Source organism: Tachysurus fulvidraco, chromosome 9 (assembly GCF_022655615.1).
Source record: "Tachysurus fulvidraco isolate hzauxx_2018 chromosome 9, HZAU_PFXX_2.0, whole genome shotgun sequence".
Lineage (NCBI taxonomy): Eukaryota > Metazoa > Chordata > Actinopteri > Siluriformes > Bagridae > Tachysurus > Tachysurus fulvidraco.
Window position 1 is genome coordinate 22,610,330 of NC_062526.1, and position 11,522 is coordinate 22,621,851.

Genomic DNA, 11,522 nt, shown 5'->3' on the forward strand with positions numbered 1-11,522 from the left:
AATCGGAATCATCTGTATCGTCTTTATGTCTATTGTATCTACTTCCACAATGGTAGTATTTTGAAGCAGTTTGGAAAAAGCCATCCAAAATTGCTAGGAGTGATTTCTCGGGGGAACAACAACAACAACAACAATTTCAGAAAAGCCTGTCACCAATTTGCCACTATTTTCTATTTGGATAAAAGTCTATTCTTCTAGATGTCTATTCTGCCTTCAGACAGTCTTTGTTTTTCAAGTAACATGTTTTGATATATAAACAAATTAGCCTGTGAGATTAAGATGCACAGTGTGTGAATAGAAGACATTTAAAGTTTATGACCCTTTTGGATTGCCATACTATAGACGGCATTACTCCTCCAAAACATAGTGCTTCAGTGCGGATGTAGACGACATGGAGGAACAGTTCAGAGTTGCACGGACAAGACGCACGAAAGCTGCGGTTTGAAAGCTGGGAAAACCCGTGGATCACATCACGGCCTGTACCTGGGGCGGAAAAGTGGTGGGTTTCAACATAGTTTGATCCGTTGATACGGTTTTATCTTGAAAATTTGTAATAACAAATTTAGGGGGACGGACGGTGATGGGCTAGTTTTGCAAAACATGCACATAAATCGCTTTATTTTAGCTTTAGCCTTTAGTTTTAGCCTTAGCCATTAGCTTTAGCCTTTAGCTTTGGCCTTTGCTTTAGCCTTTAGCTTTAGCCTTTAGCCTTAGTCTTTAGCCTTAGCCTTAGCCTTTAGCCTTAGGTTGGCAAGGTTGACAGCCTTCTTTCACTAGTTCAAATGGACGTAATTTAAAATAAATAAGTAACAACAATAATGATAATAGCAGCGCTTTTGCACCGGATGTTGATTTCTTTGATTCGTCTTATTTTAACCTTTTTAAATAATAATTATAATAGGTATATATTAGTCTGAATCTTGATATAACATAACACCAGGACATTAAAAACTAAATTAATTTTGTTTATCAGACTTTAAGTATTAATTATGGCTAAAATGCTTCAGTAAATTGAATGCTTGATTCCGATAAATATCATTTAATTACTTTTTATTCAAACATCTCCAAAAAAGTGTGTGTATGTATATATTTATGTCAGTTTTGTTTATATAAAATGCCTTACAAAAGCATTCAAGTTACAAATGAGACACAGATTGTTTATACATTTATACTAGGGCTGGGCGATATGGCTGAAAACTGTATCACGATATCAGTGTTTCATATCGGTCGATATCGATAATTGTTGATATTTTTTATGACCCGTTTAAAATATGGACCAGGAGAAAAATATATTACATTTAAACATTTTTATTATAAACTTAACCTTCCTCTGATCATAATCCCCTCAGTTGTTAAGACAGAAATGTCAACAACCAGGAAAACTCAAATAACTAAAATGTAAACATAAGTCTAAAGTCACAATGTACACTTAACAATTATCTCTTAACATTTAAGGTAATATAAACACAAACTTCATATAGTACAGTCACATTGTCTGTAATATAAAACCTGCAGAAATATGAAAAAGTTGCTGACTTTTCCTGACTTTTTATTTAAAATTTCCTCACTCGCTGCGGCTCATTTTCAGTCGCTGGTTACTTAAGAGGAATCCAGCAGACCAGCACGAGACAACGATATGGCAAAACCAAACACGATACTGTTACATGATTGGCTGTCACTCCCTACGTTGCTAGGTTACCAGAGAGTGAGTGCCTTTGTTAATGCAACCAAACTTGCTTCGCAACCTCTGTTTTCTTCCGACTTTTTATCGAACAAATTTTTTATTGATCTCGATCACGTGTCTATCGCGATACATATCGTTATCATTTTATCGCCCAGCCCTAAATTATACACTTAATAATCTCTTAAAGTAATCTTTTGAAGTGAATCTTTATTATTCAGTCATTTATGTCTCAATCTGGAGAGATTGATACGATTTAAGCCTTAAAATATATCTGATATTTACAGAAGTGTTATTTTTTTATCGTTCTTTATTTTTAGTTGCCAATATGGCTGAAGACCCACAGAGGAACTTCAGGTCAGCGTATTATGAAAAGGTGGGCTTCAGGGGAGTGGAGGAGAAAAAGTCACTTGAAATTCTCCTAAAGGACAGTCCACTTGGTAAGAGAAGTCGTTTGCCTTACACTTGTCTGTAGTTTTCTTTCCTGTTTTGTCCATTTAAAGGAAATAAATCTGTGAAGTCATTCAAAGATCATGTCGTTACTATTGAGTGAGTGGTAGAGTATGAGTCACGGATGTGTTTTGTGTGTTAAATAATAGTGTTTGTGTACCGGGTTTGGCCTTTCATTGACGTCTAAGTGCCATTGTACTTGCCAATTACAACCAAATATTTCCATATCTGATTAATAACATATTATTTGTACTGTTATTATAGTATCATAACAGACTGCTAGAAATAATTCTTTGTTGCTTTCCAGATGTGGAAAAGTTAAGCACATTCAGTCAGAGGTTTCCATTACCCTCGATGTACAGGATCCATGTATGGAAAGTCCTGCTTGGTGAGAACAATTACGTTCCTACGCTGCCAGTTTTGTTTAACTCTATTGTTTCTGTCTGTTCTATTTATTATGTGATTGCTTCGTCCAAGGGGTATTATTTTGATGGTCGACCATGTTCTTCAGGTATCCTGCCTCCACACAGTGATTCTCACTCTCTCGTAGCCCGGTACAGGCGAGAGCAGTATATGGATATAAAAGAAGCTCTTCTGGCCATGCGATTTGTGCACACCGTCACGCCTCACACCGAGCTCTACCTTCGCATGCATCAGCTGGAAAACCAACAGTTGCCTTGTCGGTCAGAGCTCACACAACCTGTAAGGACCTGATCATGTGTTTTTTTCTGCTGTTACACGTGTGTCTGGTATATGCATTCACAAAAAAAGTCATTCTTTTCTAGATAATAATAAAAAAAAGTGACAGTAGGGAAGTCTTTGTATAATGTCTTCGTATAACTTGTTGTAGTGTTAACAATTACCATTCCAATATGTGTACAGTAGCCTTGTGTACATATTATGAAACTCTCCATCAATGAAGAATCAATAACTTGATGTTAAATCTACACAACTGCACTTTTTGACCATATAGAATACAGTTATACGAGATTTATAATCACACTGTGTGCCTGTGTCACCCAGATGAGGTCAGGTTCCCTTTTGTATCTCTCGTAGTTTCTTCTTCAGGACCATCATCGTCTTTCTCTCTTGTTGATAAGGGATAAATTTCTAAAATTAAAATGTATATCGGGGGTCACGGTGGCTTAGTGGTTAGCACGTTTGCTTCACACCTCCAGGGTCGGGGGTTTGATTCCCGCCTCCACCTTGTGTGTGTGAAGTTTGCTTGTTCTCCCTGTGCCTCGGGGTTTCCTCCCCTGGTCCAAAGACATGCATGGTAGGTTGATTGGCATCTCTGGAAAATTGTCTGTAGTGTGTGAGTGTGTGTGTGTGTGAACTAGAGTGTGTGTGCCCTGTGATGGGTTGGCACTCCATCCAGGGTGTATCCTGCCTTGATGCCCGATGACGCCTGAGATAGGCACAGGCTCCCCGTGACCCGAGGTAGTTTGGATAAGCGGTAGAAAATGAATGAACGAATGAATGAATGAAAATGTATATTCTGAACTCAAATATTTCTGCACACCTGCTTTGTGACAATGTTCCTTGTTAAAAGTGCTATACAAATAAAATTACATTTTTTTTGTTCTGAGGGTGAAAAGGATGAAGATTTCTTGGCTATCGCCAGGGTTATGAAGGAGATTGTGGAGGATCCGGTGGACTGCTATTGGCTGATTAGGTGCTTTGTCAACCAGTTTAATCACAAGTTTGGCGATTCCATACCTCACCTGGTTTGTATGCCTAGTTTAGCGATTAAGTTTTGTTATCCTGCCAACTGACATCGATTTTGCATTAATATACTTCAAATATAAGATAAATAAAATATAAAAGAAATATATTAGCAAAGGAACCAGACTCAAAAGGACCTCATGCTCATATGGTCTCAGGGAGTTTTTCCTCACCACCATCGCCTCTGACTCACTTATTAGGCATAAATCTAAACTAAACGTCGAATATTACATACAGGACACGTATCTTGGCAGTGAGAGGGGCACAATTCAGTTTTAAATAGAAATCTAATGTTGATGATGATGTTGCATTGAAATAAAAAAAGATTTCAAAGAAAATAAATAGACAGTAGGTTTAGATTTAGATCCTCGATGAGCAAACTGGAAGATCTAGTGGTATAAAGAAACCTCGAGAGGAACCAAAGTCTAAAAGGACTGGGATAGAAAACCGGATCTAAAATTTTACATTTAAATTCATGCCTAACGAAACGAGTCAGAGTCGACGGTGGTGATGAGAAAACTCCCTGAGATGATACGAGGAAGAAACCTTGAGAGACACCTGTATAAAGAAGAAGACCCTGAGAAGATCTTTTTTTTTTTTCCCTGCCTCTCTCAGCCCAAGAGTCTGGAGCATTTCCTCTCCCAGGAGGACAGCCGTCTTCTGTCCCATCTGAAAAATACAGGCAGTCTGACTGTCCTGCCCTATTCCCTTTGGTTCAGACGCTGTTTCGCAGACTGTCTGCCAGAGTCCAGCCTTCAGAGGTAAAACACTTCCTGAAAGTCCCTACCATCCCTAAGCATGCTAGATTTCAGAGAATAATAATAATGTTACTGTGTTCTAAAGCAGGTGGATGTAAGATCGTAAAACATGGCTCTGAATCTTAATAACATGGCTCTTTATGGTTGTACAGTATCGCAGTATCATTTTATCAGATTTAACAGATTTAGTTAGTTATTTGTTTCATTGTACTCATTAAGAGTTTGCTTTAGGACCAACTGTTAAAAGCAAGAAAGGTTAAAAAAAAGGGTTTGTTTGTTTTTTTTATTAACAAAAGATTACAATATGAATCGCTACAATGTTGGTTCAGGTGGTTAAGGCTCTGGGTTCAGGATCAGGGTTCAAGCCCCAGCATTGGGCCCTTATGCAAGACCCTTAACCCTCCCTGCTCCAGGGGTGCTGTATAATAGTTGCCCCTGCACTCTGACCACAACCTTCTCAGTTGGGATATGCGAAGGAAAGACTGTGCTGTAATGTCTATGTGGCGATAATAAAACGACTGGGGGGCAGTCGTGGCCTAATGGGGGCAGTCGTGGCCTAATGGTTAGAGAGTCTGACTCCTAACCTGAAGGTCGGGGGTTCGGGTCTCTGGCCGCCCACGACTGAGGTGCCCTTGAGCAAGGCGCCGAACCCCCTAACTGCTCCCCGGGTGCTGCAGCATAAATGGCTGCCCACTGCTCCGTGTGTGTGTTCACGGTGTGTGTGTGTGTTCACTGCTGTGTGTGTGCACTTTGGATGGGTCAAATGCAGAGGACGAATTCTGAGTATGGGTCACCGTACTTAGCCGTATGTCAGGTCACATAATGGATTCTATGCCCCGGTTTCTTTAATTCATTCATTCATTCATTCAGTTTATAATTGTCGCATTTGGCCTATGATTGCTCCTCAGATCTGTCCTCCCAGTCATTCTTTCCTCATCCTTGGGATTGCTCAGCAGTAATGTGAGCTGTATCCGTATCTACATCTGACAGTCACAGATGTTCAGGTCCCAAATTGATCACATCTGGCATCCAACCCCACGAGTACTCGGAAAAACAAACAACTTTACCATCCTAAAACCTTGTGGATTGTAATGATGTCACATTTGGACAGAATCAATCAAAAAGACAAAAATCAAAGGATTCGAGCACCGTAATCAGGGTGTTAAATCCATTTGGGAACGGGGGAAAGACGATCTGCACGACATGGCTTCTAGATATTCTGCACACACAAATCGCAACGTTGCCTTGCTTTTAGTAATCAGCAAGGAAGGAAATGAGCAAACAGGAAAATTTACTCATTCTCAAGGAAACCGTTCAGACAGTCCGGAAAAAAAGGAAGTATGGAGATGCTATTTAAAAAGATATTCCTATTATTTACTTACACACCATTTTGGCATCACGTTTGTTAGATAATGCTAATGACATCTGGCTGAGCAGAAATCCATACAGTTAAAGCAGTACAGTGAAGCCATATCAGGAAATACTAAAGGAGTGTAAAGTCATGGGAATAGTGTAACAGAATAAATTGATTTCGAGAGGTAAAATGAAGGTGCTGTTGGCCATTCCTTCATGAATGTTATTACTGTTGCAGCCATTTGTAACCCACTGGTGACTTCGCAGCAAAGCGATTGCTGACTTGCTGCCATAAAATCACTGAACGTGTAAACAGAACATAAGCTTTATCCTAAATTACAGAACACAGGCTAAAGTGGTGGCTAAAGTGGTTAAGGCTCTGGGTTGTTGATTGGAGGATTGGATACTGCCAAGCTGTCACTGTCGGGCCCTCGATCAAGACCCTTAACCCTCCCGGCTCCAGGGGCGCCGTATCACGGCTGACCTGTGCTCTGACTGAACAACCTATTCTGTTCTGTAATGTATATGTGACAAAAATAAAGGCTTGTCTTCTTTAACTCCTGTATAGCAACAACCACAAACAGAATCCCGGGTTTGTGGAAATATCATGTTCAGTATTTCTTACTGAAGCCTTTCAGCTGAGCCACTGAGCCCCTGTTAATGCCTCAACAATAGACAACACTTTTGTACCACTTTTACCAATAAAAAAAAATTGCCACAAACCCTGGTATCCTGACATCCATGGTATGCATCATGTGTTCAGATTTCTGGCTGAATTTAAATCGAATTGACGTGAATTGAACATAAGCAGACTCGATCACCGGATCTTATACACTGTAGGGTTTCTCATGAAGACTCCGTGCTCGACGTCTCACCAGTAATTAGTGTTATATTAGTTTTATTGTTATTATAGACAGGTTCGAGGGAGTGCAGCATTTCTTGTGCCTTTCTTGCATGTCTGTGTTTGATTCCTGCCTTGCGTTGGTCATTCGTGTCAACAGAGTTTGGGACAAGGTGATCAGCGGCTCGTGTAAAATCCTCGTGTTCGTTGCCATGGAGATCTTGCTGAGCTACAAGATCAAGCTCATGGGAATGAGTCAACCAGATGCGATGGTGAACTTCCTGAGCCATGTGAGAGCGCGCACACACACACACACACACACACATACACACACACACACACACACACACACACACACACACAGAGTATGTTTGACTGTTTTTTTTTTCCCCCAGCATATTATTGTTCTAACTTGAATAACAGTGAGAACAGAAAAAAACCTGTTTACTTAAATCCCCTTTATCATGCAAGCCTTAGGGCCGTCATCGAAGCTGTCAGTACCTATTAATAACAGGTTCATGCAGTCATTCAAGCTGTTTGACAAGCAGAATGACAGAAATTAACTGCTCATCGTGAGCATTTCTTTCTCGACGTGATAAAACACCTCGGAACGATTGTCCTCGGTTTCCACTCGACACGTTACAGGTGCCGCAGGTGGAAAATTCATTCGCTCGTCAAATTCGTTTTTGTTTTGTTTTTCTCTGTGAATTGTTATGCTGTCATTTATCTTTAATTCCTGTCCTCTGACTCTCATCAGTTTTATTTGTATAGCTCTTTTTTTTTATGAGTGAGCAGCTGCATACACATTCAGGATATAAATAATACATTTTTAATTTATCTCTAAGGAACAAGCTTTTATTATATCTTGAGTAACCTTTTTTTCTTTTTCCCTTGTTTAGATGCCACAAGAGAACACAGACGCCATAGTGACCAAAGCCATAGAACTGTGGCACAAGTACTGCGGGACTCCCATGCACGCTGTTTAAAACCTATGGACTCGATCTTCTGACTCGAAACACCTCCGTGGTTACGTTTGCATGCGGCTTTATAACTCGACCGACAGCTCCATCAAAATAGAAATAGAAAACGTTCAGTCAGACATTAAGGTGATTATTTTTTTCTATCTAATTTATGTATCCGATGAAGAAATATTTGCTTTAAAAAAAGGGGGGAAAAAACGGTATTAAAGTGAGGTAAAAACATCTATACTTTATTCGTGCCTTCTTTTTTAATATTAGTAACATTAGAAGATTATAGAAGATCATTAGTATTATATTATACGAGTGCATTTCGTTCTAATTTCCAACACGCTGCACACTCTCTCTTTAATAATCCCGCTCCGTCGAAGAAATAGATGTATTCGGAATACAGTTTGGGATGAAAACAATTCGTTTTTTTTTCTTCTAGTATCTGCGATGGTGAAAATCTTTGCATGTGACACACGCTACAGATGCTGGGATGCTGCTTTTGGAAAAGAATTGAACAAAAAAGATCTGAGTTAGAAACTACTTTAGCCCCCGTGTCGAATTTCAAACAGCTTTTTAATAAGAGTTCTTTACATCACAAAGTCATGCGCCTCCTCCTTTCGTTAAATCTCTCGGCTAATAGCAGCAGGAGAGGAGCATCAGGGTAAAGACTGTAAACAAAAAAAACACACCGTTCCAAATCCGCATGGAAGTTGAAAGGGTTTAGAAACATATCGTGACACATTTGTACACCGTAACCGGTTTTTATGAAACGAGCGAAACGATACAGATAATTTTATTTCGTCACAATTACTGAATGATGGTCTTGTAAAGTCCTAATCTTTACCTCGCCGCATCCGAGTACCCTATGTAATAAAAAGTGTGCACTGCTAGACAAAAACAGTACAAAGGCGCTGGCATTCCCTCATACTGAATATTACAGACACAATCCAAATTGTCAAAACCAGACATTCAAGACAATGACACAGATTATTGCTTGCAAATTATTTGGCGCGACCGTCAAACAGGAGCTCGCTCGTAACGGCCGGAGCGAGACGACGGAAACGTCCGGATTCTTTTGGCTTTATTTTGTTTGTGAAAAAAAATTGCTTTAAGCATCACTGCTTGACTCCAGATAAAAAGAAAAAGGAACCAAAAAGTATATTAAGGTATTTAATTAAATCTACTTATAAATGTTTTCGAACATTATAGATTTCTTTAATAAGTTTTCTTCATTGTTTTCTTGCTTGACACCTACATGGGTACAAAAATGGGTTGATGAATAGTTACAGGGCCACGTGCACAAATTTAAACCCACCTCATTTGTTTAATCCAACACTGGTACAGAATATTGAAGTGTTCTGCCAGAGAACAAAATAATATTTCAAATGTTAGCGCACACACACACACACTTTACAAACGTCATGACAGTTCAGATTGGTCAGGGATCGATAGGTGAATCTACAGTAGGCAAGTCGGGTCACCGTGGAACTGTGGGCACCTGATTCTTCTCCTAATCTCAGATCAGGAGAGCAACATAGTCTCTGTGATAAGTTAATACTTGCACAGATTGATCCCAGCACATTAGACTTAGTACATCCCAGAGGTGAATTAGTCATTGGTAATGCCCTGTGCTTCTGCCCAGCAGTCAGCACTATGGTCGGTGAAACCTAGAATAAAGCAGTAGGACGTCAGGTGAGAAGGATTTAATGGCAGTAGGAAGCGCAGTAGTCATGCAAGCGTTCACATGATCACCTGGTTAGATGTCGACTTAATTCATGCACCTCCATTTCTGTGCTTTTGAACTCGTTGAGCTCCTTCCTTATTGAAGCCTAAGAAGAAGAAGAAGAAAACAATAGAGCTTTTCAGACTGCGCATAAACCTTAAACCCTGCTCTTAAACCCGGGCAGAGGAATGTTCACACTGCTCTGAAATGTCATCCATCAGCACAGCTTTTGCAGTGTTAGCACCACATTGATGTGCATTGTGAAACGATGCGGCGTAAACAGTATTTTGTTTCCCATTCTTTTCTTCCTGTATCCCATGAGGCTTGAAACAGTCGAGAAGGATTTACATGCTGATACTGTATATATCTCACCGATGCGAAAGTCAGACAAATCTTTATTTCAAATGGTCGGATGTTGTATTTATCTAATCGAGGTTAAGCCAGGGTTTAGGAATGAACAGTTTGTGTGAGATTATGAATAGCCAAGATTGTAAAATATGAGCAGTCATAAACAAGACTGTGTTAAAATAACCCAGGGATAATGGTTTAGAGTGTGAAAAGCCCTCATGATACAAATTGGTGAGAATTATTTATTTATTTTTCTTCTAAAAATCACTGATTCTAATAAATGTGATTAAACTATCAGGGAAATTGGACTGTGTTAGAGTGACCTTGTCTGCAGCAGTAAGGCGAGTCCAGGGCTTGTCTGCCCGTCTGTCGTAGTCCTGAGCTTCAGCCACCTCAACATAATCACTGAAGCGAATTAGAATTTTCGCCTCCCTCAATTCCTCAACTGTTGGCCTTTGACTCAACTACAGAGAGAGGGAATGAGAGAGAGAGAGAGAGAGAGAGAGAGAGAGAGAGAGAGAAATCCTTTATTTCAACTGACTGGTGTTATGGTTACATGAATATGTGTTTCATTTCACTCTACTTAGGTAATGTTATGTAGTTATATTATACGTCAGTCTATACTACACCATTCTATACCACACCATACTATACCACACCATTCTATACTACACCATACTATACCACACCATACTATACCACACCATACTATTCCACACCATTCTATACTACACCATACTATACTACACCATACTATACTACACCATTCTATACCACACCATTCTATACTACACCATACTATTCCACACCATACTATACCACACCATACTATACCACACCATACTATACTACACCATACTATTCCACACCATTCTATACTACACCATACTATTCCACACCATTCTATACTACACCATACTATACTACACCATACTATACTACACCATTCTATACCACACCATACTATACCACACCATTCTATACTACACCATACTATTCCACACCATACTATACCACACCATACTATACCACACCATACTATTCCACACCATTCTATACTACACCATACTATACTACACCATACTATACAACACCATACTATACCACACCATACTATTCCACACCATACTATACCACACCATACTATTCCACACCATTCTATACTACACCATACTATACTACACCATACTATACCACACCATTCTATACCACACCATACTATACCACACCATACTATACCACACCATACTATACCACACCATTCTATACCACACCATACTATAACACACCATACTATACTACACCATACTATACCACACCATACTATACTACACCATACTATACTACACCATACTATACCACACCATTCTATACTACACCATACTATACTACACCATTCTATACTACACCATACTATACCACACCATTCTATACTACACCATACTATACCACACCATACTATACCACACCATACTATACTACACCATACTATACCACACCATTCTATACTACACCATACTATACCACACCATTCTATACCACACCATACTATACCACACCATACTATACCACACCATACTATACCACACCATACTATACCACACCATACTATACTACACCATACTATACCACACCATACTATACCACACCATACTATACTACACCATACTATACC

General features: G+C 39.5%; 2 protein-coding genes across 3 annotated transcripts in view; one reads left to right on the top strand and one right to left on the bottom strand.

The window, feature by feature from the left end:
• The first annotated feature begins 325 nt into the window (after positions 1 to 325).
• On the top strand, positions 326 to 8,010 carry tbc1d7 (TBC1 domain family, member 7). 2 transcript variants are annotated; one of them, XM_027177175.2, is made up of 8 exons: positions 326 to 499; positions 2,002 to 2,121; positions 2,439 to 2,519; positions 2,643 to 2,833; positions 3,730 to 3,858; positions 4,472 to 4,617; positions 6,969 to 7,098; positions 7,708 to 8,010. In XM_027177175.2, the coding sequence occupies exons 2-8, from the start codon at positions 2,010 to 2,012 to the stop codon at positions 7,792 to 7,794; spliced, it is 876 nt and encodes a 291-aa protein (XP_027032976.1). In that variant the 5' UTR covers positions 326 to 499; positions 2,002 to 2,009; the 3' UTR covers positions 7,795 to 8,010. The 2 variants fall into 2 exon arrangements, with proteins under 2 accessions (XP_027032976.1, XP_027032975.1); XM_027177174.2 differs by having other exon boundaries at positions 328 to 499; positions 3,721 to 3,858.
• A 20-nt stretch (positions 8,011 to 8,030) lies between these two features.
• phactr1 (phosphatase and actin regulator 1) overlaps positions 8,031 to 11,522 on the bottom strand; it is a 20,224-nt gene continuing 16,732 nt past the window's right edge. The window contains exons 11-13 of the mRNA XM_027177173.2: positions 10,171 to 10,311; positions 9,529 to 9,605; positions 8,031 to 9,443 (exon numbers count right to left, since the gene is read on the bottom strand). Coding sequence (XP_027032974.1) covers positions 9,428 to 9,443; positions 9,529 to 9,605; positions 10,171 to 10,311 — 234 coding nt within the window. The 3' untranslated portion in view covers positions 8,031 to 9,427. The remainder of the gene's footprint in view (positions 9,444 to 9,528; positions 9,606 to 10,170; positions 10,312 to 11,522) is intronic.